The 26,674-nt window shown below is 41.1% G+C and overlaps 1 protein-coding gene across 6 annotated transcripts in view; it reads left to right on the top strand.

Moving 5' to 3' along the window:
- The window catches only part of DIS3L2 (DIS3 like 3'-5' exoribonuclease 2), a 356,275-nt gene that overhangs the window by 33,470 nt on the left and 296,131 nt on the right, over positions 1–26,674 (top strand). For 5 of the 6 annotated variants that reach the window (XR_015140204.1, XM_086335394.1, XM_086335377.1 and 2 more), the window contains exons 2-4: positions 12,663–12,806; positions 13,325–13,482; positions 23,591–23,644. Coding sequence is in view for 3 of the 6 variants with exons in the window: in XM_086335377.1 (XP_086191503.1) it covers positions 12,755–12,806; positions 13,325–13,482; positions 23,591–23,644 (264 nt within the window). In the remaining 3 variants the exon portion in view is untranslated. The remainder of the gene's footprint in view (positions 1–12,662; positions 12,807–13,324; positions 13,483–23,590; positions 23,645–26,674) is intronic. The other variant, XM_086335398.1, reaches the window with a different exon arrangement.

Raw genomic sequence — 26,674 nt, 5'->3', positions numbered from 1 at the left:
AGTTATAGTTGCTTTAAAATATTTTTGTCTTTTAATCTTCATAACACTTTATTTAAGTGGTTGGTATCAGCCCTTACAATTAGTTTGCCTTTCCTAGTGGGATTTTCCTTTTCCTGTAAATTGTTACTTCTTGTTATAGCCTTTTCTTTTTTACTTAGAAAAGACCCTTTAATATTTATTTTAGGGTAGGTTTAGTATTGGTGAACTCTTTTAGTTTTTAATTGTCTTGAAGTTCAATTTTAAATGATAATCTTGCTGGGTAGAGTATCCTAGGTTCCAGGTTTTTCCCTTTCAGCACTTTGAAGGTATCAGGTCATTCCCTTTTGGCCTTGCAAAGTTTCTGCAGAAAAATCAGCAGATAGCCTTATAGGGATTCCCTTGTACATGACTCTTTTTCTCTTGCTGCCTTTAGGATTCTCTCTTTATCTTAAGTCTTGCTGTTTTAATTATGACACAGCTTGGTATGAGTCTACTTAGGTTCAACTTGTTTGGGTCCTTCCGTGCTTTCTGTACCTTCTTCAGGTTTGGAAAGTTTTCAGCTGTAATTTCATCAAGTACGTTTTTGACCCTGTTCTCTCTCTTTTCATTTTCTGGGACCTGTATAGTGTGAATATTGGTATTGGTATGCTTGGTGTTATTTCAGAGATCTCTTAAATTGTTCTCATTTCTTAAAGATTTTTTTTTTTTTTGCTGGTCTTGTTGGGTGATTTCCATTATTCTGTCTTCCAGATCACCTGTACATTCTTTTGTTTTACTGAGTCTGCTACTCATTCCTTATAGTGTGATTTTCCTTTCAGTTATTGTATTCTTTATTTCTCAGTACTTCTTTTTTATATTTTCTAGTTCCTTTAAAAAGAAGTCACTGTTTGTCTATTCTTTTCCCTAATTCAGCTAGTATTTTTATTTACTAATGCTTTGAATTCTTTAGTTGGTAAATTGTTTATTTCTGTTTCATTATTTATTTATTTATTTTTAGGTGTGTTCACTTGCTCTTTTAGTTGAGAGCGTTTCCTCTGTATTTTTATTTTGCTTAACTTTTTCTGTCTCTATGCATTTAGGTGAAATGGCTACCTATTGAGATTTTAAAATGTGACAGCGTTCCTGTACAGTCTCTGTTTACTAAGTGCCTTCAGTGGGAGAGCTGGATTTATTGTTAACAGGAGTCAACACCTTTCCCTGGGGTGTGCTGTCACCTTGGTAGGAGGTGGAGCTGGGTGGAGCCAGCTGTAAGGGCTTTCGCCTCTGTTCGGTAACCATTACTTCCTTATTGGGGGTGGGGTTGGATCTCAAGTTGATGAAGCAGAAGTCCTGGAGGTTCTGATCCAAGTGGCTCTGCTCCCTTTAAGTGTGTGTCTCCCCTCTCCCAGCACTGGCTCAGTTGCCCCAGAGGGGGTCATTGCTGGAGCAAGAAGGGCCTGTGTGGTCTCTGAACTCATGACAGGGCACAGGCTGTGGTGAGCTGGCTGCCGTCACAGATCAGAACTATCCCCATGTGCTGCCCATGTAAATGCCAGCAATGTCTGCCTTTGCCTTGCTGAGGGACACCACCCTGGTGTTACAGAGTCACCTCTGTGTCTCACAGCCAAACTCTCTTCCCACTTGTGGTAGCCTTCGCTCCTGTGTAGAGCTGCAAGGTGAATACGTGTGCCTCTGGTATTCACTTAGCTCAGGCTTAGGCACGTGCCAGTGCAGTTGTGGGAAACTTGGCAGCCACTGGGGCAGTCTTCAATCTGCCTTCTCCACCCTGCTTAGGATGCAAGCCAGCACTTGTGCACTCCTTGTGAGTGGAATCCAGGTGTCCTGCAGCTCTTCTGTTAGTCCAAATAGCTGTCCAACCAGCCAAGGAAACTTGTCTTCTCTGGCTTGGACCCCAGGACTGGGGCACCCTATATGGCTCGAAACACTCACTCCCCAGGGTGAATATCTGCCTGTCTATTCTCCCTTTTCCTCTGAATCCCCTCCCAGTGGCACAAGTCCTGACCTTATTGCTTCTCTTACCTTCCTACCCAAATCTGTGTGGATCTTTTTTACAGCCTCGGTTGTACAGGAGTCTTTCTGCCAGTTTCCAGTTAGTTTTCAGTGAGAATTGTTCCTCATGTAGATGTATCTTTGATGCGTTTGTCAGGGGGAGGTGGGTTCCATATCTTCCTCCTTTGCCATCTTGACTGATTCCCTCCCCACTTGCCCCTATTTGGTTTTAAGCTTTTCCAGCTTTGATGCCAAGCATGGGCTCTTCTGACTTATTTGTTTTCATCAGGAATTCACATGGTGTGATATTGAGAAAATCTTTAGTAAAGGATTATTTTGCCGAAAGTTTAACTTTCATTTTAGATTCAAAGTATTTGTTAACAAAAGAAACCATTTGTTGTACAAAAACATTTTCAATTTTTTTATAGATTATTGAGTTAATTTCAATATATGGGCATTAAAAGAAAAGAAATAGAAGCAATAGAGAGAAGTAATAGTGTGTACATCACCAAATTGGGACAGCAACCTACATCTAAACTTGAACAGTGCTGGGAATTTCCATGTTAACAGCAACCTGGAGTTTCAGTTGGAAAGGGGTCCTAGGAGGTGTGTCCACCCCATGGGCGAGACTTCAGATTGCAGCTTTGAGGGCTCTTGCTTATAATTCCAGGCCACAGAGTGGTATCATCATCAGTTTGCACTGCACATAAAAATAGCTGCTTTTCTTTAGCTTTTATAATGCTATTTGTTTCACCTTGTGAATCAGAAGATTTTGTTAGACCCCAGAGGGTTAGCCAGGCCCCCAGGGGCTTAAGCAATTCCAAGACCCATTCCCTTTCTTATCTTGGACTTGCTGGTAACAATTGATGTGTTTGCAAGTAGGCACATAGTCCAGGCAAGGTCCAGGCAAGCTCAGAAGTTGGTCAGAGGCCTGCTGCCCTACTTCTGAAGTCTGAACAAGACTACCTCTTCCTAACAAAGATGAGACCTGGAAGATAGATGCATTAGGGTTTTAAAGAAACAAAACTGCTAGGACATGGATATTGGAGGATATTTATTATGATGATTGGCTCATGCAGTTATGAAGGCTGAGAAGGCCCATGATCTGCTCTCTGCAAGCTAGAGACCTAGGAAAGCAGGTGGAGTATTTCAGCCTGAGATGAAGGACTGAGAACCAGCGGGGCTGAAGGCAAGAGAAAACCAGGATCCCAGCTCAAGTAATCAGACTGGAAGGGTCAAATTCTTCCTTTCTCTGCCTTTTCATTTCACTCAGGCACTCAACTTAGTATGATCCCTCCCCCTCATTTGGGAGGGTGAACTGCTTTACTGAGTCCATCAATTCGAATGCTAATTTCATCCGGAAACACTTTCACAGATGGACTCGGAAGTAATGTTTAGCCAAATTTCTGGGCACCCTAGGATCCAGTGAAATTGACAGATAAAATTAACCATTACAGTAGGTTAGATTAAAGAGTTGCATTGAAGAACCCTGAAGAGTTTTGCAAATGCTGTGCCTTCAATATATTTTGTATTTTTAAGTGAAACATGGATTAAAAAAAAAGAGATTAGTGGTTGAGAGACCTGTTAAACTGTTGTCACCTTTAGGCTTAGGCTACAACCTGAATTCACACAGTGCTAATCAAGTTGCAACGGAAGGAATCTGTTTAGGATACATTTTGAAGACTGAATAGACAAAATTTGGTAATAGAATATTCTTAATGGAGAGAAAGAAATTAGATGACTACTGTTTGCTGCCTAGAGATGATAATGATGTCATTAATCTGGATGCAGTAGAAGGCTGAAAATCTGGTTTGAAGACAATAATAACTTGAATTAGAAACATGTTGCATTCAAAGTGCTTGCCAATATTCAGCAGGAAGTTGGAAAGTTCAAGAACTGTAGAGAGAGGGGTTGGAGATGTAGATTTAAAACTTTTTAACAGAGAAGTGAGATGAGACTTAATAGAATGTTGCAAATGGTAGAAACTGAAGAGGTACAACAAAGAAGAGGAGTCAACAACAAAATCTGAGAACTGCAGAGAGAGAAGAGTGAAGAGACTGCTGTGTCCTGGATGTCAGTGGAGAAGAATGTGTAGTTCAAGGGGCTGATCAGTGGCTCCTGTTCTAGGCAGGGCCTGGAAGAGGAGTGAGACTGTACCATTGTTTTAGTGATGAGGATTTTCCTCCCTCAGAATTATGAAAGCCTTATTTCATTGTAGAGGTGAAGACAGAAGTCATATTCCAAGGGGGATTACAGAGTATGTCATGGGGAAATGGAGCTTATGAGTCTTGACCATATTTTCAAACTTTGGCGGAGATGAGAGTGAGAGAAATGGAATGGTAGCTGGTAGCTTGAAGTGTGCAGAATGAGAGCAGGGCCAGTCTTTTAATTCGAATGTATTCTGTTGGGGAGGCTGCTGTGAGAGAAAAATGAGTATGACGAAGTTCTAGAGTAGATAGATAAAAATTGGGTGAAGAACGCACATTAAGGAGGATGGGTTTTAAATCTGTAGGGATGTTTCTTCCTCTCATACAGGATGAGAGGATAGGATAGATGAAATCATAAGACAGCTTTTGTCAGCAAGAAAGAAGAGTGAGTCCGTATAGGTGTGAATTGGGAATTGAAGATATTGACTATGAATGAGAGAGTTAAGTGTCAGGTCGATACTTCCACTTCCAGTTATAGCATAGAAAATAATTTGAAACCGATCTTTCTTCTGAGAACTAGAAAAGCTCACTACTACCCTCCCTTCATCAACACAGGAAAAAAAAACACGACACTGAAAGGTATTTGAAAGGTCATAAATGAACATCTAGGAGAGAATAAAAGCTTATGTTTTGGATTGTTTGCCTCCTACAGATGTTTACTAATTTTTTTGGAGGGATCAACTGAAAGACTTAGAAGCTGAGAAGCTGAGTAGTGCATATGATAATCCCTTAAGGCCAGAGTGATAAGGATTAAAATTTAGGCCCTGCTCATGTGGGAAGCGTCTATCTACAATGCGGGAGACCTGGGTTCAATCCCTGGGTCGGAAGATCCCCTGGAGAAGGAAATGGCAATCCACTCCAGTACTATTGCCTGGAAAATCCCATGGACAGAGGAGCCTGGTTGGCTACAGTTCACGGGGTCGCAAAGAGTTGGACATGACGGAGAGACTTCACTTTCACTTTCTTTCACGTGGGAATCTGCCTGCAATGCAGGGAGACCCAGGTTCAGTCCTGGGTTGGGAAGATCCCCTGGAGAAGGGAATGGCAACCCACTCCAGTATTCTTGCCTGGAGAATCCCATGGACAGAGGAGCCTGGAGGGCTGCAGTCTATGGGGTTGTAAAGAGTTGGATGTGACTGAAGTGACTTAGCACAACAGAAGATTAGATAGAGCTGGAGAGAGAATTAATGAATTGGAGAATTACTGAAGTGATTGAGGGAGACATCAAAACATTGAGAAGGTCAAAAGTGTGTGATTGGAGTCCCAAATGAGGGGTTGAGAGAGAATGGGACAGAAATGATACCGAAGGAGATTTATTTGCTGGAAGCTTTCTATTGGGTTGACTGAAAAGTTCATTTGGGTTTTTCCATAACTTCAGCCAACCCTGCATAACTGTTGAAACTTATCAAGCAGTAGATTCTCAAAACCTTACTAACACCAAGCAGAATAAAAGTAAGTTCATATCTTGGTTTATTGTAGTAAACCTATAGATAACCAAAGACAAAAAAAAAAAAAAAAAAATTCAAAAGGCACCAGAGATGGGGAGAAGGAATAGAGTATATTTTCAAAGAACCAACAAGTAGACTAATGGCTAACTTTTCAACAGACACAGTGGAAGCCAGAATGCAATGGAATGGCTGACAATCTGGAATTTTAAAACCTGAAATAATGTCCTATAAAAATAAAGATGAAATACAGATAATTCAGAATTTAGTTTTTCAGTTGTACTAGCCACTCTTTAAAATGCTCGGAAGATGTATGTGGCTAGAGGCTACTGTATTGGGCAGCACAAATAATGAAAATTTCCATCATTTCAGGAAGGATAGCAGACTGCTATTGGTATTAAAAAGATCATGAGGATATTTTAACATCCATCACCACACCCACCCCCCCCACCCACCCCCACCCCGAAGAAAAAAGGAACCTTTAAGTGAAATTGACAAATGCCTAAAAAATGCAAATTAACAAAACTGATCTAAAAAGAAATTTAAAAATTGAAACTATTTAAAGTTAAATTTTTGGGATGTCTTTGTCTGCTTATAGTATTGGGGAATACTGTCTCCATAAAATTAATTGGGGAAATATTTCCCCTATTTTTTAGAAGAATTGGAAAAGGATTGGTATTATGTTTTCTTTCACTGTGAAGGTTCCTGGACTTTTTTAATTGAAAGATTTAAAATCACCAGTTTAATTTCTTTATTTTTTACATGTCTATTTAAAATTTCTGTTTCTTAAGTTGGCTTCAGTAATTTGTGTTTTTCTAGGAATATATGCATTTCACCTAAGTTGTCTAGTTGGCATAAATTTGCTCATTGAGTCCCTTATAATTGTTTTCATTTCTATAAAGTTAGTAGACCTGTCCCTTCTTTCATTCCTGTTTTGTGGTCAACCTATGGAGGTGGAACGGACCCCTTCCCAATTAGTAGGGTGCCTGTATTGATTGCACTCCATACATCAAGAAAGTTTGAGAGAAAATGTACTACTTACCCAGGAGACTCCTGGGCAAAGCAGGTCAGGTATAAGCATGTCTGGCCTGGCTTGAGCCAGGTGAAAGGAGTGAGTTACGCCTTTATAGTGGTTAGGGGACTGGAGATTCAAAGGTCCCATGTGCAGGCTGGGCATTTTGAAATTTGAATTTCCCCCTTGTGCCAAAAAAGGTGAGGATCAATGGATTTTCTTACCAACCTGTCCAGGATGGGTCAAAGGGGAAGGGGGAGATGAGGCTTAAGATGAGTTAGTGGTCATACATGAAAAAAATGGAGCCATATTCTTTATTACAAATCCTGAATTTGAGTTAATTTTCTTTCATTTTTGTTTTTTTTCTTCAGATTGGCTAATCTTGATTGATCTGTTTTTCCATGTCTACCTATTATTTCTTCTGTTAGCTCAAATCTGCTCTTGAGCTCTTCAAGTGAAATTTTCATTTCAGTTATTCTGTCTTTCAACTTGCAATTTACATTTAGTTCTTTTAAAAAAATAATTTGTATGTCTTTATGGATATTTTTGTTTGATGAATCATTGTCATCATGCTTTCCTTTAAAGACAGCTTCTTTTAGTTCTTTGAGCATATTTATAATAGCTGCTTTGAAGTCTTTGTTGACTGAATCTAAAAATCTAGACTCACTTAGAGATAATTTTTATTGAAACTATCCCCTGCCCCAGTGTATGGATCACACTTTCCTGTTTTTTTTTTTTCTTTTTTGCATATCTTATAATTTTTTGTTGAAATCTGGACATTTTTGATAATATATTCTTCATTCTGATTCCTTTTCCTTCAGAGTTGAAGGTGGATGCTCTTTTGTTTAGTGGCTTGCATGGACTAATTCTATAGAGTCTGTTTTCTCCTGTAGTACGTAGCCACGCATGTGTCTGTTCAGTTCTTTCTTTCTTGTTTTTTTTAAGCATGACTGTCTGGTAGTTGCCTCGGAGTCAGCATGTCTTAGCAGTCAGCTTATGATTAGTTAGAAGTTATGTTTTAACTCCTTGCAACAATAAGGCCCCCATCCTGTGTCAGTGGTCCTGACCAGACTTGGGAAATGTATTCAAAATTGAGGCATTATATGGCTGTGCCCTGGCTTTTGCTTTCTGTATTTGCAAGGCTCACATTCATCCAGGGATGAGCGCTCTAGGGCCCACTCATTTCTCTCCTGCATGTTTACAGTCTTTCCTGCACATAGGAGGAAAAAGTAGATTCTTAACAAGGCACCCATTGGTTGTCTTGTTGCCTGATTCTCCCTGTTAAATTTTTGGTTAGTCTATTGGTCTGGTACTTGCCCTAACTAGTATTGCAATCTCAGACTAGCTGTGATATTGGCCTTCCCTGTTTTTTTGCACCTTGAATCACTATTGATTTTGAAAATGCCCGTGGACATGGAATTCTTCTTGTTCTGCTCTAAACAAATTTAGTTCCTATGGCCATGGGCTTGCTGCCTTAGTAGGACTTCCACGTCAAGGAACTGGGAGTAGGTGTAGGATGGTGGGAGCTCCAGCCTAAACCACCACACATTCTCACTGTTGTTACTGAGATTCAGTAGATTTTCTTGAATAAACACTTCTCAATTTGTTGTAGCCTTTGGTTAGCATCTAGACCCTTAAAATGGTTGGTTTTGATGATTTTGTCCATATTTATTGTTGGGGGTATATAATATTTGTCAGACTCTTCATTCAGCCATCCTGGGAGATTCTTCTCCCTGCCTTCTCTGTGTTTCTCTGACTCATTTTTAAACATTTATATTTTATTTAAATCTTAGTTCAGAATATGTTATGAAGGAGGGATTTACTGGCTATTTATAAAAAATAATATTAAGTAGTGTTTTAGCATTACTTAACTATTTTAGTGAAAGTGAAAGTCTCTCAGCTGTGTCCCGACTCGTTGCGGGTCACATGGACTATATAGTCTACGGAATTCTCCAGGGCAGAATACTAGAGTGGGCAGCCTTTCCCTTCTCCAGGGGATCTTCCCAACCCGGGGATCAAACCCAGGTCTCCCGCCTTGCAGGCAGATTCTTTACCAGCTGAGCCACCAGGGAAGCCCAAGAATACTGGAGTGGGTAGCCTATCCCTTCTCCATTGGATCTTCCTGACCCAGAAACTGAACTGGGGTCTCCTGCATTGCAGGTGGATTCTTTACCAGCTAAGCTACCAGGGAAGGCCTTAATTATTTTACGTGTTTCCTAATTATTTGTAATGTTAATTTTCTATTTTTAAATGTGATGCTTATTATAATCCTATCTCTTTTTTTCTTTATTCCTTGAATTATATCCTCTTCATGTGTTTTTATGATCTCTCGCTTTCCATTGGCTCCATCTTAGCTTCTGAATAGGCTCAACCTTTCTTTCTTTAAACCTCTCATGACTTTATCTCCTTGAGTTTCTTTCCTTCACTACCCAGATTCATAACTTTCTTCTGTTCTTGCTACTCATAAGGCTGATGGAGACGCAGGGCTAAGGCAGGTGCGATACTCCGGGCACAAACACTTCAGGAGGCACTTCCTCTCGGAGTCCTGCAAGCATGGAGTTGGCACTTGTGTGACTTTGCCTTTATGAATATTGTATCCTACATACCTTGCTTGCCTCTCCCTAGTCCTGGTCCTGCTACTCATATTTCTCTCTAGTATATATTCATTTTAACCTGGTTTTTGTCCCAGATAGTCTTCATTTATTCAAAATTTTGAGCACTTACTCTGTATTGAACATTGGGTCTTAAGCCATCACTTCTTTCACCCAAATGCTTTCTTCATTTTCACTTTCTCAAGTCTAGTGCTTTTGCTTCCTCATTCCTACTTTTTTGTACCATGTAGCACTCTTGCCCAGTACTGCGTGTTCATCCTCATCCCAGCCCAACTTTTCAGAATGTGTAGCTATTTCCATGGCAAAACACCCTCTCTAGGAGCTGGTGGGCGGTTGGGCGGTGTATCGGTGGCATGTGTTCTGGAAGCTGGTGAGGATCAGAGAGTAACCTGTGCTTGCAGTGTGCTTGTGCTTTCAGGATAGGAGCATGCAGGTCTTCTGCAGGGGTAATGGGCTTCACGGTCGTATCACTGGGAAGGGAAGAGTGCTTGTTTGTCCACCTGCTGCTCAGTGTCTTATATTTTCGGAATCTTTCCATCTGCTTTCAGTACTTTGAAACCCAAAAGCAGACTTTGACTCTCTGCTCTGCTTAGCCGGTCTGGCTTATTCTTGCCAATGGGCTTTCCTGGTTTTTCCCATTCTTTGCTGACTTGTTTTTAGCATGGTTTCCCTGAATGACCTTGTTTTGCTTGGTGTTCTCACTGCTTGTTCATGAAAACAAAACTCGTCCAGTCATTTAAGGAATGATTATTGGGCACCTGTTCTGTCCTGGATACTATGGGAGCCAGTGGGGTTTACAGTAATGAACCCAACCAAACATTTCATATCTTCCTGAGCTAGAGAGAAAAGTTAGGTGCATATCACACCAACTGAGATATTTGCTGTGGAAAAAAGTTACAAAGGCAGCTTGCCTGTGGACTTTTGAGTTGAGATCTCTGTACCTCCATCTCACTGGACTGGCAGTACCTCCCTTGAATTTTGACCTCTTGCCTACATCTAGACTTGATAGGAAGTACCCCATTTTCAATTCTATCTCTTGTTTTTGAATTGTCTTTCTTCTGCTTGCAGCTTGCTCCAACCCCTCGCCCCACCCTAAGGCTACCATTTGTTTTCGTACCCTGGTGCAAACCCTGGTCATGAACCTGTCTTCCTTTGAAAGTTATTTTTCTCTTGTTTTCTTGTCATCAGACTATACTGGTTTTTTCCCCACTATATCTTTACTAGCTTCTTTTACATAGCTTTTACTATGTTTTCTACTTCTTCTTCCTCTTTGCATTTCCTAAGAGTTGCCCTAACCCAGATTTTGTCCTAGGCCCTCTTCTGTATCAGCTTACCCTTTTGGGGCAGTCTCTTCCATTCTAGAAAACTTTGGCATACCGTCTTTGTGCAAATGGCAGGCTAATTTATCTCTCTAAGTGATGCTCCAGTTTTCAAGTTTTTGAGGTAGAAGTGTGTAGTTCCATGTGTAGAGTATAAATAGAGGTATGTAGTGCCACATAGAGGGATGTAATACTTCACGTCGTTTATATCTCCCAGTCTCCTTACTTGAAATCTCACCCAACTGCCACCTCCTTGCTCTCTTTCAGATACGCCTGGTTGCCAAGTGGTGCTAGGCTGGCCTGTGTAAGGCCATGTTCACAGTCTCTTTGTTTCCATGTCTACAGCTGCAGCTCTAGTTCAGGCCTTCCTGTCCTCTTACCAGTCTGTTCTGGTTCTTTCCTAAGGTGCAGCTGCAGCCAGTCTCTCTGGACTCCAGATGACTCTCATTGCTCTGCCAGGTTAATCTTTCTTGAAACACAACTTTGATCTGTTGTTCTTCTCTTCCGTTCATTCACGCTTCAGAAACTTCCCTACTGCCTTTGAAAATAGGGCTGGTTTTCTAGACCTTCCAACTTGTTTTGTTTTCCTTGCCACTGCCTCCCTTCATATAGGCTGGACTCTGTCCAAATGGAATTAACGTTGCAAGAAGCTCCGTGTGTTTTTCTGTTTGCGTGTCCGTATTTCCCCCCCGCTTTTGCAGCAGCATGCATTTCTCACATTCTCAGCTCTTAAAATCTTTCCTGGCGCTCTCTCGGATTTCTGGACCTGGAGGTACTCTTCTTCCATCATACATACATATACCCATACTTTAAGAAAATAAAGTGCTTATCACTCCCCACCTGTATTACTTGTTATTTTAATATGATTTTTAAGTCTCCTTAACTTTTGTATCCCTCCTTGTGCCTAGCATAGTGCCTTGTGGAAACAGTTGTTGAATGAAGGAGTGGGTGAGCACATTTCTGAATAAAGCCAATGGGACAGCCTAGACTCTGGAAGGTGCCATTCCCTCTGCCTTGGTGCTTGTCTCAGACCATCTGTTTCTCTCCCTTCTTGAAACTTTTCGACTTTATCTCTGATTCTCTTCATGTATCTGAGTGGTACATGTACACTGAGTGGTTTGTTACTCTTGGTCTCTGTTGCTTGTTTCCTGAGTTAGTATTGATTTCGACTTAAAGAAGAATGACATCATTTTGGTGAAGGATATGTGTGGGAAATTTAGCAGAAATGGAAGCTAGTGTTCAGAATGACATCTTGATCCATTTTATTGGTAAGCAGGCTGCCCACCCGGATTTTGGAAATTTGCAAGTATAGGCTTGAAGCCTGGGCCGGTGGCCAGCAGAGAGTAGACAATGTTGTGATGACATGTTCAGTATCCAGGTGGAAGGCTGGGGTTGGGGGTGCTGGCTGCAGGGCCCCACATTCCAGTCTGCTGAGCCAGGCAGCTGCTTGTATTCCTTAGGAGTAGCCACCTGAGCTTCTAATCAGAGGACTGGTTTGAAGTGATGGCAGGTAAGAGAAGGGAAGTAGATGTCTAACTACAATATTTCATTTTTTTTTTTTGAAAGCTAGTGAATCATCCATGCATAGTTTTGGACATCTGGTTGTGGCAGTAAGTTAGGTTATGTTGCTGAACTCTAAGAAATTGATTTATTTGATTTCACAGAAGAACATCGTTTGTCTAACGTTAAATTTAGTAAATACTGCATCTCTTGAGCCCTAGTTTAGTACTTATTTCATGATAGCCTTTAGATTCTAGATCTTTATACCATCTTCAAAACCATATTCCCTCCTGCTCTTGTGCATTTTACTAGCTGAACAGGACCTCAGAATTCCTTAATTTTCACCCCATTACCCTATTTGTGGAGGTTTTTAGTAGAAGTGGTCCAAACAAGCAGGCTGTGATACCCATGAGGTTGAACGCTTTGAAAAGCAGCTCAGGACAGATGGTGTGCTTGACTAACTGCCGACCAGAAACTGACACCGGGATCCAGGGGGGGGATACCATGTTGCCTTTGCCATCCAAGTCCTACATTTCCTAGAGCACAGAGGAGGCTTCAGGTTAACTGTTTCTCAGTCACCTGTCTCTTTTTGGTTTCAGCTAGTGACACTTGAGCTGCTCAAGGCGGGAAGAATTCAGAGCAGTGGAGGCCCTGCGGGATCTGGAGAGAAGAGGTGACCTTGGAACCAGTAATGAGCCATCCTGACTACCGGGTGAACCTCCGGCCCCTGGGGACCCCCAGAGGTAGCACACGGAAAATGGAGTCTACTCTAGCAACTGGAAATAAAACTGGAATGGAGGCACAGGGCAGGTCTTAGGACTAAAGAGGGACTATAATTCTTTTGGTGATCTCTTAAATATTCTCCTGTAGGTTATTTACTTTAGAATTGTGTGGTTTCTTGTTGTCTTAATATATTGTTATATTGAGTACAGCTGTTTGATTTCCTCTAGAAAAGTGATGATCTTTTAGTAATTCCTATTTTTAAAAGTTTGTGTCTATAAACAGCAAAGCATACTGAACCCATTACTTGTTTTCTGTTCCATGTATATTGTGGTGCTGATTTAAAATTCAGGTCTCATCTGTGTACATTTTATTCATGTTTTCTTACTCAGTTTTCCTTTTTATGACTATTTTAAATCATTATCAGGGGATTTTATTCTTTTTTTGGTCTTTAATTTTTTTTTTTAAAGGTAAAATATCCCCAGTTTTAAAAATACAGAGATGTTTGAAGAAAAAGTTGATTGCTGCCTCATGTTTCTAGGTGTGTCCTCTTTGGTTGGCCCACATGGTGTTGGTGCTTCGCCAGGTGACAAAAAGTCAAAGAGCAAGACCACACGAGGGAAGAAAAAGAGCATATTTGAAACCTACATGTCCAAGGAGGATGTTTCAGAAGGCCTGAAGAGAGGAACACTTATCCAGGTGCTTAAAATATACTAGAAGGCTATTCCTTGAATATATGGAATCAGAAGTAATCAATTATTCATGAAACTGTTTATTTTTCTGTGCTGTGTGCATGAAAGAAATGATGCCATCACAGGCTCAGGGCTTTCCACTTCTTGGACCTCCAGAGTAACTAGAGGTGAGAAGTGTCACAAGGCCATCACAGAGTGCTCTGAGATTTGAGAGGAGGGAGCCATGACTTCCGTAAGGGTTGTCTAGGAGTGCTTTATTGGAAGGGGTATATTAGAGCCAGGCCGTGGACTGGTGCAGTTAAGTGAAGAGAAGGCGCTTCTCTTGGGGACCAGTGTGAGCTCCTGAGAGAGAGTGGGATATAGGGTGTGGCTGTAAGACACATTGTAGGTCAGTTTGCCTGGAGCACATGGACGCTGACTGCAGGGAATAAGGTCGAAGAGGAAACAGTTAACAGCAGCAGACAGTATTTGTTGAGAGCTTTATAGTTTGCTAAATATTTTTACAAGCTAGTTCAGCAGTTTGGCTCGGCAAACGCTGGGGTATGCACTGTGAGCCAGGAGCCGTTGTATAGGAGCACACCGCATAGGTGCTTCCAAGATGAAGGTGGGTGAGGCTGCCTTTCTGTACATTGAGCCTGTGGCCCCGTCGTGGAGCAGACATTTTTGTGGACAGATGATTTGAAGATAAAGGGTAAGTGCTCAGATAACAGTATGACCAGGGTGTATGGGAGAATGTTTGGGGAAACTGGGAAGCTGTAGCAGGTGACCCCTGCGGTGAATAGTGAAGGATGACTGTATTAAATGAGTGACGTGTGTGTGGGAGGGAGATAAGGAGAGGGCGTGACTCTAATGAAGCCGGGAACTGTGAAACAGTATGGAGCAGGACAGCTCAGGTCTTTTTAAGTGTGAAATCTGAGGCAGGTAGTCGGTAATGAGATGAACAGGCAGGCGAGGCCACATATCCTTTGAATTGAGTCTGTTTTATAAAATTCTTAGGTTAGTATACAAACATTGCCATGTGTTACTTGGCTCACTTGAAGATGTTGACTGTGTTCCATTTCTCTCATTCTGAGTGTCCGGCTTCTCTATTTGTATTTGGGGCTGGAGATCCAGCCAATTAACAGATCCTCTTATTTTCTTTTCCTTTTTTATCACCTTTTGTATTTACCTGTGGTCCAGTACATACGCTTAATATAGACTTTGAATGAAAAATTATTTTTAACAAATTAGTTGCTTTTTATGATTTCAGAGGTACCATTGGTTTTTTTTGTTTTTTTTTTAAGCATCCCTTGGTTTCTTTGATAAAGCCTCTCAGGAAAGTTAAAGCTTTAGCTGGACATTTGTTCATTCATTAATCCATTTATTTGCTGTTTATCGTTCAGCACACACACTGCACTCCATTCCTCTGCAAGTGTCTTGGCCCTCGTCTTGTTCCATGTATGAGGACCTGTTGTGCTTTTCCAAGTCTTATCTCCTGCCCTTCTCTTCCAGGTACGCTCTGCTCCATTCACTCTGATCTTCGAAACGTCCCCAATAAAGACTCTGCTCTTTGATTGCCCTGTGACTCTCTGTACACGCTGTTCCTGATGCTGGGAATGCTCTCTCCCACTATCTTGATATAATCATGCTTGACCTTACCTAAATGTTACCTCCTCTGTGAAGCTTTACTTAAGTCTCCAACCAGAATTGGTCATTACCACTTTTCCTGAAGCCAACCTTTTTGTTTACCCTTTATTCTAAACTTATTATCATTTCTTGGCATTTGAGTTTCCTCAAACAGATTGTTCACTTCCCTGTGGTCAGGGTCATGTCTTATTCCCACAGATAGGCCCAATGACTGGCATTTGATCGATGCTTAATACATTTATATCGAATGAATATTTATTTACTAACTGAATAAAGGATCAAGGTATAGTCTTGGAAGAAGAGTGAGCAGACCCTCAGTTGTTATGACTTGGAGGAAAAATCATTTATAAAATCCATAGAGATAGGCTGAGGGAAATATTCTGCAATGGTATTATTTTTGCTCCCTCATATTAATTTTTGCTTTTGAAACAACTCTTTGCTAATATTAAAACAAAAAGCTGATCAATATAACAACTCTGGTTCCCAGGAGTTTGTAAGTGATTCCTCCTGGCCTGTGACATCATGGGACTCTGCAGCCAGAGTATCCCCTCCACAGATGAGAGCAGTTGTTCTCTGCAGATGGGAAAAGAATGGGTTCCAGATATGAGGTCACCTTGTAAAATATACAACACTGTAAATAAGGGTTTCATAGGCAGAGAAACAGTCCATCTGTGCAGGCCCTGATGGGTAAGGTAAAAAGCTAGTCAAGGAAAGATACTTGAATGCTGTGGCCTTCAAATCTTAATGCTACATCTTAATTAGATGTAAGTGTTCGTTAACTTTTGTATGCAGGCTTAAGTATATCGTGACATCCTTTGTCTTTTCCCCATCTAAAGAAAATTTTATTGAAAGACAGATATTTTTTAATAGAGTAGAATAATTATTTTATTTTCAGTGCGTTCATTGTTTTGTCACGTGTGGTGAAGAGAAGTCCACAGTGACCAAAGAAATCTCTTTCCTGTGTTTGAACTGACCGGCAACAACAGATGGTCATGTACATGTAGTTTTGAAATTTTTTTTTGGAAAATGAGTTTTCGTGTTGAAGAACATATGTCCTTTTTCTCTCCATAGGTACAGTATTTGGAAGTTATTATGTGATGTATTGGGGAAAATGAGAGTCTGGGATAGAGCAGCCTGGAAGGAGTTCCGGTTTTGGGTGATGACCAAAGTGACATGGGTATAAAGATGGTAAAATTGGTTTGTTTCATATTCCTAGGTGGTTCTTTGGCAAAAGATGGTTCAGGCTGAGCCCCCAGAGCTGCCTGAGGCATGAAGTCAAGTTTCTCCTAGGCTAAAATGTTGGTGTAAAGTTGTTATTAGACCCTGAAAGAAATCCTTGTCCAGGAAGACAGGACAGGATGTCCTGTCTCTAGGACATTCACCATTTATTAAGAGGGAAAATCAGCTAGAGAACATTTAGATGTGAGTTAAAGAGAAGAATCAGTTCAGTTCAGTTCACTTGCTCATTTGTGTCTGATTGCGACCCCATGAATCGCAGCACGCCAGGCCTCCTGGTCCATCACCAACTCCCGGAGTTCACTCAGACTCACGTCCATCGAGTCAGTGATGCCATCCAGCCATCTCATCCTCTGTTGTCCCCTTCTCCTCCTGCCCCCAATCCCTCCCAGCATCAGAGTCTTTTCCGATGAGTCAACTCTTTGCATGAGGTGGCCAAAGTACTGGAGTTTCAGCTTTAGCATCATTCCTTCCAAAGAAATCCCAGGGCTGATCTCTTTCAGAATGGACTGGTTGGATCTCCTTGCAGTCCAAGGGACTCTTCAAGAGTCTTCTCCAACACCGCAGTTCAAAAGCATCAATTCTTCAGCGCTTAGCCTTCTTCACAGTCCAACTCTCACACCCATACATGACCACAGGAAAAACCATAGCCTTGACTAGATGGACCTTTAGTTGGCAAAGTAATGTCTCTGCTTTTGAATATGCTATCTAGGTTGGTCATAACTTTTCTTCCAAGGAGTAAGCGTCTTTAAATTTCATGGCTGCAGTCACCATCTGCAGTGATTAGTGGGTTATAGTGGACTGCCCAGTCATTTAGAAGGAACAGATGATATGCATGACATTAATACTGGTGTGGTGGGAGAACTTCAACTCTGCAGACATGAATTAATAAGCTTTAACAAGTGTTTCTTGACCACCTGCTAAGTGCCAAGCATATACCAGTGAGCAAAATAGGCAATTCACTGGGGGAGACAGGCAAAAACAACTGAAGAAATAAAGAGAAAATTACAGTCTGTGTTGTGTGCTTATTAGAAAGCAAGAATAATGAGAGAGAATAACTATGGGGTGCTACTCTACATAGGGAGGTTAGGCCTCTTTGAGGAAGTGACTTGAGTTGAGATCTGAAGGGTGAGATTGAACCAGACATTTGGAGAACTAGGAAAAGAACATTATAGGCAGTGATATAAGTTAGTAGAAGAATGGCAAGTGGTGATTGTGAAAACTGATAAACATCTTTTACTATTGTGATTATGTAACTATTACTCACTTAATACCATTGTATCATGATTGGTCAACAGAAAAAATAATAGAACTCTGTATCACAGAAACTGCCATTTAATGGAAAAACCTGTAATCATTTTTAAAAATCCAGATGCATATCAGAATTATCTTGGAAGTTTTTGAAAAATACAAATGTGCAGGTATTGCTTTGTTTTCACTAGAGCTCCAGATATGTTTCTGTGAGCAGCCATGTTAAAAACAGCTGGACTATATGATGATTTTTTACTTTTATCAGTTTGTTTCACTTTTTCTATTTCATATTCAGTGCTCCTATTTCATTTAGTTTACATTTTCCAATTTCTCTGTCTCTTCATTTTTTTTTTTTTTGATCTTCTTTCTCAAGACTTTATCAGGTTTAATACAAAAGCTTTTGTATAGCATGTACATATAAATAATATGTATACTATATATATTTTAGAAAACTTAATCAGTTTTTGCCTAACAAAAAATTATGACATTTCTATTCTGTTTGTTTGACTTAGTATGAATAGAATGCTAGATTTCTAATTAAAACAAAAAGATATGCAACGAGCAATAAAGGTTTACTGTATAGCATAGGGAATGATAGTCAATATCTTGTAATAACCCATAAAGGAAAATAATTTCAAAAATAATATATGTGCAGATGTATAACTGAATCACCTTGCTGTGTACTTGAAACATTGTAAGTCAACTATACACCAGTAAAATATATACATTAAATTAAAAAAATGAACCTATACAAGGGAACAGATTGGAAAGTAGAAACAAACCTAATCTTGAGCTGTCATTTTATCCTCACTTGAAGCCACATAATCTTGGATTTTATAAACACATAAATCAATAAATGCCTTTATTCTTTTTTTTTTTTTTAAGTATGGCAAATGGAAAAAGGCCTAGTATTTTTGAGGACTTAGAAGAAGGCCTGTTGAATATACTGAGCAAAGGGGATTATGTTGGGAATGAATGGGAGAGTTAGGTGGCTGCCAGTCCATGTAGGTTCTCTAGGCTGTGTTGGAGGGTTGGATTTTGTTTAAACAACTGATGGGGAGTCATGGAAGAGTAATAAGCAGGGGAAGGACATGGTCTATTTTATGCTTTTAAAACAACTCTCTGGCAATTGTGAGATGAATAGAGTAGAAGCTGGGAGATCACGTAAAAGGCTATCACTCTACACCAAGCAAGAAAATATGGCGATGTGAACATGGGTGGTGGCAGTGAAGTTGGAGAGAAGTGGGTGGACGTGGAGCTAGTGCTGGCATGACCTGTTGATGGGTGAATTGTGGAGGGTGAGGCAAAGGAGTCATAATGGATGACTCCGCAGTGTTTGAGTTGAGCCGCTGGATGGATGATGATGCCATTCACCAAAATAGGGTAGACTGAGGGTTGGAATGTGGTACTGGTTTTTTGGGAGAAGGGGACAGATGGCACAAACGAGTGAAGAGGGGTCTGGTGGTGGCTGTGGCAAATGGAGAGGAAGTCTGCAGTAGTTAAGACCAAGGACTCTAGAACCAGACTGCTTGGGCTTGAATGTGGTGTGCAAGCGGGCACCTCTCAGTTCAGTTCAGTCACTCAGTCATGTCCCACTCTTTGCGACTCCATGAATTGCAGCACGCCAGGCTTCCCTGTTCTTCACCAGCTCCCAGAGCTTGCTCAAACTCATGTCCATCGAGTCGGTGATGCCATCCGACCATCTCATCCTCTGTCTCCTTCTCCTCCTGCCTTCCATCTTTTCCAGCATCAGGGTCTTTTCCAATGAGTCAGTTCTTAATATCAGGTGGCCAAAGTATTGGAGCTTCAGCATCAGTCCTTCCAATGTATATTCAGAGTTGATTTCCATTAGGATTGACTGGTTTGATCTTGCTGTCCAAGGGGCTCTCAAGAGTCTTCTCCAACACGACAGTTCAAAAGCATCAATTCTTCAGTGCTCACCTTTCTTTATGGCCCAACTCTCACATCCATACAGGACTACAGGAAAAAACCATAGCTTTGACTAGATGGACCTTTGTTGGCAAAGTAATGTCTCTGCTTTTGAATATGCTGTCTAGGTTGGTCATAGCTTTTCTTCCAAGGAGTAAACACCTTTTAATTTCATGGCTGCACTCACCATCTGCAGTGATTTTGGAGCCCGCCCCCCCGCCCCCCAAAAATAAAGTCTCTCACTGTTTCAGTCATTTCCCCATCTATTTGCCATGAAGTGATGGGACCGGATGCCAGGATCTTAGTTTTCTGAGGCACGTCTCAGTGCCCCCATTTTCTCATTTTATAAAAAGAGGGTAATGGTACCTACCTCATAGGGTTGTTTTGAGGGTTAAATTAGTTGTTAGACATAAAGCCCTTAAAACAGTGTGACATGTAATAAGCCAGTATAAGTGTTATTTGCGATTGTTTTCATTGCTGTAAGAGAAGCATCTGTTATTCAATTCAGGTGGTTGCTGCCATGTGGCTGATTTTTCATGAAAATCTGGAAATACATATTTATGTGTGAAATTCCTCAGTTTTAAGCATTTTCAAACATCCTGTAAGCCAAATAAAACATGTTTGTTATTGCCAAGTTAGACTCATTAGCCCAGCTATATGGTATTTTTCTACAGTAATGTTCAGCTCCTTGGGTGTAGGCATGGAGACTCAGGCAGGTAGTTGGAGTCAACTGAGAGTGAGGTTTCATTAGCTGACTATAAGAGGAGAAGGACCCTTGGCTCAGGGTTTGCAGGGGTGATAGATAATGACAAGCCATGGCAACTCGGTAGCTGAGGAAGGAAATAAACATAGTGAGGGGAAGAGAGTGAGCTAAGAGGCAGAGCATTAGTAAATCAGGGATCTGACCAGAAGATCTGAAGATGACAGCACCAAGGTGCTGGAGCAGGAGCCAATGAATGAACTGCTAAGGATTCTGGGGATCTTGAGAGAGACTGGGCAAAAAAAGGATACTTTTAAAGTTGCAGTGGGGAAGCAAGGGGGGAAAGTTTTTCTCCTCTGGTCCTTGAGCTGTATGGGATAGGAGAGAAAAGCGGCTCCTTCTGAGAGGACTTGAAGGGAAGTGTTTCCGTGGTTTCCATGGAGGCCAGGAGGCACCAGAGCCTTCAGCAAAGAGATGGAGGATGTAGGAGCCACACATCCCAGGCCTAGGAGAGGGTTTGGGGGGGAAATGAGGGGTGAGGGTTTGGGGCAAATTAGGCAATGGTCATAAAAAGGTGGAAATGGAAGTTCTAGACTTACGTAGGCAGTGAGTAAGACAAGGCGTCTGCTAGACGTCTCTTTCAGTTACAAGGCCATTTCTTGACATGCTTTGCTGACAGCGTCTTCTGTCAGGCTGTGGGGATGACTGAGGTCCTCTCTGGACTCTGCTAGAGATTCTTGTTTCTTAGTGTGGTCACTCACAGGGCGCTGTGTTCCTGAGGTGCAGTTCGTAAAGTCTGCTCCAGTCGAATTGCAAATGCTTTTCTCGAAACAGGCTTCTGTCCCTGCTTGTACACTTTTATGTATCAGGAAGTTTAGGACAGACAAGAATAGAATCTTGGGACTTCCCTGGTGGTCCAGTGACTAGGACTTCAAGGTCCCAATGCAGAGGGGCCTGCGTTCGATCCCTGGTTGGGAAACTGGATCCCACATGCCACAACTAAAGATCCTGCGTGGCGCAACTAAGACCTAGCACAACCAAATAAACAAATCTTTTAGGTCCTTATAATATTTGTTCTTTTAAATAGAGCTGAGGTATTTTATAATAACTGTGAATGGAGTATATAACCTTTAAAAATTGTAAATCACTACCTTGTACACCTGCAACTTATACAATGTTGCACATCAACTATATCTCAATTAAAAAAAAATCACACACACACAAAATCAGGCCAAGATACAGACCTGAGCAAACCTGTTTCTTTCCCCTGAACCCAGTCATGGCATCTCTGAGTGCTCTATACGTAAAGGAACTTTCAAAGCAGAAGGTATTCTTAGCTCTATGCTTTTTCATGTACTAACTATTTACTGGAAAAAAAAAAAAAAAAAAGAAACTTGGGTCAGAAAATGAATTTTAAAAAATCAACGAGTTTACTTTTATTTATTTGGAGTGTTTATTTCCCCTCACTAAACAGTAAGCTCTGAGGGTAGAGACCCTCTTTCCATTGTGTCCTCATCACCTAGCAAAGTGTCTGGCATGCTAGCTGTCAGTAAATAAGGAAATATTTGTTGAGTGAGTGGATGAATATATAGGATAAATGTAATAAGCTTTTTCCTCCCTCCCCCAACAAGAAACAGCTGTCCTAAAAGTGAAGTTGTAATGACATTTATAAGAAGGGACAGGCCTCTGGGGGCTTTCCCTGCCTCACTTCCCAGTCCCTCTGTCTCTTACCCTGATACAGCATGGTGGTAGAAAAGTGTTTGTCCTGTTAATCACTCTTTTTAAAAATACATATATTTAAAATTTTTTTCATTTATTTACTTTTGGCCGCAGTGTATCTTTGTTGCTGTGTGCAGGCTTTCTCTAGTTGTTGTGCGTGGACTTCGCGTGGTGGTGGCTTCTCTTGCTGCAGAGCACAGACTCTAGAGTGCTCAGTCTTGAGTAGTTGCAGCACAGGCTCAGTGGTTGCAGCTCTTGGGCTCTAGAGCACTGGCTCAGTACTTGTGGCACACGGGCTTAGTTGCCCCTGGCATGTGGGATCCTACCCATGTTCCCTGCCTTGGCAGGAGGGACTCTTAACCACTGGGCCATCAGAGAAGTCCCCTCCTAATCAGTCTTGCCTATATTTCTCTTCTGACTTATCTTCAAATTTTGCTCCTCCATCAAGGACCAAATCGGACACCATCTCTGGAGCCTTGCTTAGTATCCCCAACTAAAAGTAAGCTGTCCCCTCACTTGCAGCTTTCTTCATGTTTTACTCTATAAATAAGGACTGAGCTTGGTTCTCATTGTCTCTTCCACATTGTTTGAGGATCTTGCATGTAATCAGAATTCAATAAATAATTATTGAATTAAGGGCTGAATGAGGGTTTGTAGTAGTCTATGTGGGATTTAATAGTAGTATAAACTGTTACATGGAAATTTGTAATTTAAACATGGTGTACCAGTGAAAGAAAGAATTACTTTCTGCTTTATTTTATGCCCTCACCTATTTTTTAATTGTGTATCTTTGAGTCTTTCAATATTTTAGGGGAGAAATGTTATTTAAAACACTTTCTCAAGACTCCCTTTGAGCCTAACTCTTAGGAAAACAACTGCCTCCATCATGTGTTCCAGTGGCCTTCCAGTGCAGCTGTAAGTGGGGAGGGTTACAGCTTCCTGCAAGGGCCTAAAATACTGAACTGCTATTGAAGACAGCCCCTACCTGCACCTCTGAGCATAAACAGAAGCAGACCCTGATTTGGTGCTGGAATAACATGAAATTGAAGGCAGACTGGGTGGCCTGGCTGTTGGAGCCAGGATTCCCATTTACATTAAGAGCTGGTTCTGGACCAATTTGAATTATTGACTCATTCAGCTCTGCAGAGGGGCCCAGAGTAAAAAATATACATCCAGTATCTTGAGACTCACTATTCAACTTGGAAGTCAACCTGTATCGCTTTGAAAATTGTCACAGAAACAAGCAGTTGTGGGAAGGCCCTGTAGAATTAAAAAAAGGGCGTTGTATAGTGATGCCTAATCTCCAGGTAACCTTGTTCTTTACACTTGAAGACTAGCATATAGGGGCACAGAAAACCCCAGTAGCTGCCACTTTCCCATTCCACGCCAAGCTCTGTTGCTTCTCACCTCTGCCCGTTCACTGCAAGGTGCCAGTGTGAGCTCTCAGTGTTTGATGGAACTCTGTGGTATAGACATCAATGTGAATCATTTTATGCATTCAATGAATAGTTCTCATACATCTAACTTGTTTCCTAGATCGAACTGTTTAATTAATTTTAACTTTTTTATTGAATAATAACGTATGTATGGAAAAATCCTAAGCGTGTAACTAGTTAAATTTTCACAGACTTTATTTTATTTTTTTATTTTAAAGGGTGTTTTGAGAATTAATCCAAAGAAGTTTCATGAAGCCTTCATTCCTTCCCCGGTAAGTTCAATAACTTTATAATAAACCTAATGTCACGTTTAATTTTTTAGATGTGCTATGAAACTGAAATCATATATTCTAACTAAAAAAAGAGTAGTGAAACAGAATTGAAGATGGGCAAGGATTTGTTTCAAATTTAAATAAACAGCATTTGCCTTGGGTTGACAGCCCCTTCTGCCAGTCTTAAAAATCACACTTCAAATGAAAGGGATGGCATTTGTTACTGGCTGCAAGGCTCAGCTGAACCCTCACAGACAGCCACCACTTCTTAAAGGATTTATGGGTGTTTCCACTGGTTTAAATTTAATCTTTCTTAAACAAACATGCTATCTACTTTCAATCTACTGCATGAGCTAATCTTCAGATATGTCCAAAAATAATGTGTGATGCTTTTTTTTTTTTTTGGTTAGAGTTTCTCACTTCACTTTTCCACAGGTGATAGGACTTGGTACAAGGCTCTTTACTGCTAAGTCTTTATATGTTTTCTTAATTCATGACTCATTTGAACCTGCTGTCTCTGATTAAAGGAAGTTCACTCTGACATCTAATTAGCAGCAGGTCTCTGGGTAAGGCTTGATTGTGCAAAGCTGGGAGAGCAGTATTCTTAAATTCTTGACTTATCTTTTCCAGGATGCCATAAATAGTATAGCCATAGAAGTAGGTTTTTCACAGTGGAAGAGATTATAGGAAGAAACTTTGGCTTCTACTTGAAGAAATGGAATACATATATTTCGGTTATTGCATTTCATTTTGAGAAATGACACATTTAACGAGCATACAAGTTCAGTGGTATACTCCATAGGTATTATTATTGTTGTCGTTTTCAGTAACCAAAGACCTATTCCAAAGCTCAGTTTAGTCCTTTTTTCCCTTGCCCGTGTCCAGAAGCTAAGGATTCATGTTTGTACCTGAAGTTTAGGTCTTACACTGGGTTAGATAAGCAGTATCCCATGTGACCTTGTGCTCTCGTAGTCATCTTCTATTCCCGTGACAGAACATGGTATGTATGTACTGACCGTGGTACTTAGATGAGAGAATTGAGTGTCAGCTTTGAGGTAGTAGCTTAGCTGTGGGAGCTGTTCCATCATGCAGTGGAAGCAGAGTTACATGGGTGTTAGATTTCAGAGTTTGCTCATAAGGTAAATTCATAGTCAAGATTGATAAAAATTACCCATGAAAACCTCTTAGGAATATGCAGTGTTGGAGATAGATTAACCATTTTTCAGAAATCTAGCATAACCAGCATTTTCTCTGCATTTGAAAGAAGGATTGTTTCTTCATTGGCACACCAGTTGGAGGAGCTCAATTGTATGAGGGGCCCCAGTGTGTGAAAAACATGGATTTTTAAGCATGAGAATCACACCTGTGCAGTAAGGAGTTGGCCCTGAGACGTACCTGGTTTCAAATCACCCATCTCCCTGCATACTGACGTTTGCTCTCTTTGATTTGAACGATAAGTGAAACTACATACAGCATTTTGAAAACTTCACTGCCTGCTTTCTCTCTCTCCTGAGTACACAGTATTGAATTTCTGTAAGTTAGTCCCCTGTGAGGCCGGTTCCTGATGAATGTATGGCCTAGGACCAAAGTACAAGTGGAGGCATGAATACCTTATATTAAATACGTAAAAGTAATACACCAGACAAACAAACTGTTAAGTGAAATATGTTCCTTGTTAAATATACCTCCATGTACTTGAACTTGGGTTCAAACGTAGAGTTCTCAGACTACTTGGAGCTCCATGCTGAAAGGTGGCTGCATGGAGAGGGTCCACCTTCTGGCCTGCCCCTCTTCCCTTCCCAGTCCTGGCTCCGTGTTGCCTCTTTGCTGCTTCCTGCCTCCTCCCCCCATTCAGTGACAGCCCTTGCCCTCTAGGTGGGCATCTCACCCCACATGTCCAAGATCTCCCCATACCCCTTAGAGATACCCACCTGTTAGCCGCCTGAGGTGTGTGTTTGGGAAGACAGACCTGGGGAAGATGCTCATATATGCCCTGGAAGTGGGCTTGGGGCTGATTACGATTCATCTGGCCTTGAAAACTCCTTACCTGATGAGGAGGGATGTGGTCAGAAGAGGGCCAGGGCAGGGGTTCTCTGAAGTGCGGGCCTACTTAGGGTCCCTTAAGTTAAATTCATGTGATTTAAATTTGCAAGTGACCTGCTGCCCCTGTTTAATCTGGCTTGTTAAAGAGAAGTCATTGATGTTTCAAGAGCTCAAGTTGTTCTACTTGAAATTGTGTTCCTGGCATGTCCTACTTAGAATTTTTTATAAAGTTGTGGTATTAACACTGGCTTATTTCTATACCTCTTTTATTCTCTTATCTGGCTATTGATGGAGTAATAAAATTGTCTCAGAGGGAGGGAAAAAGTGCTAAATGACTCACCTCTAAGTAATTAAGAACCTAGCATAGGGAGCTTAGCTTGGTGCTCTGTGATGACCTGGGGTGGGGGGTGGGGTTGGGAAAGAGTGGCCCACGAGGGAGGGGATATATGTATACCTATGGCTGATTCACTTTGTTGTATAGCAGAAACTAACACAACATTGTAAAGCAGTTATACTTAAAAAAAAAAAAAAAGCCCAGTTGTAACTGATTGTAGATAGTCTGGTTTTGGACACTGGAACAATCCTGCATTCCAGTTTTGTGGGTTTTCTGGTCAGTTTCAGGTTTTAGAAGCATTATAGAAGGCAGTTGAAGGAGGAGATAATAGAGGCAGTAAATTACATGCCTCTGTAAATCCCATCACTGGTCTAGCTTTCTGAGTGTATGTAGCTCATGTCCATGTCAACTGTGAACTTGTATGAACTGGAAACATGCTCCTAGCCTCCTAGATAGGCTAGGAGGTGGGCTATGAGATCAGGGCCTGAATATTACCTGCCCTCTGCTTTACCAGGGAGAATAGAGATAGGAATTGGTAGGAGATGTGGTTTCTGCTCTGACAATAAGAAACAGAAAGTTTGCTTAATTGTAAAATGAAGGGGTAGACTAAATATTGTCTAATGTTCCTCATAACTTTAAAATTCTGAAACTTT

Source organism: Bos grunniens, chromosome 2 (assembly GCF_055505025.1).
Source record: "Bos grunniens cultivar Pamir isolate PY7600 chromosome 2, Bosgru_T2T1.0, whole genome shotgun sequence".
Taxonomy (NCBI): Eukaryota; Metazoa; Chordata; class Mammalia; order Artiodactyla; family Bovidae; genus Bos; species Bos grunniens.
The sequence above is the reverse complement of the archived record's forward strand: the minus strand, read 5'-3'. Positions and strand labels throughout refer to the sequence as shown.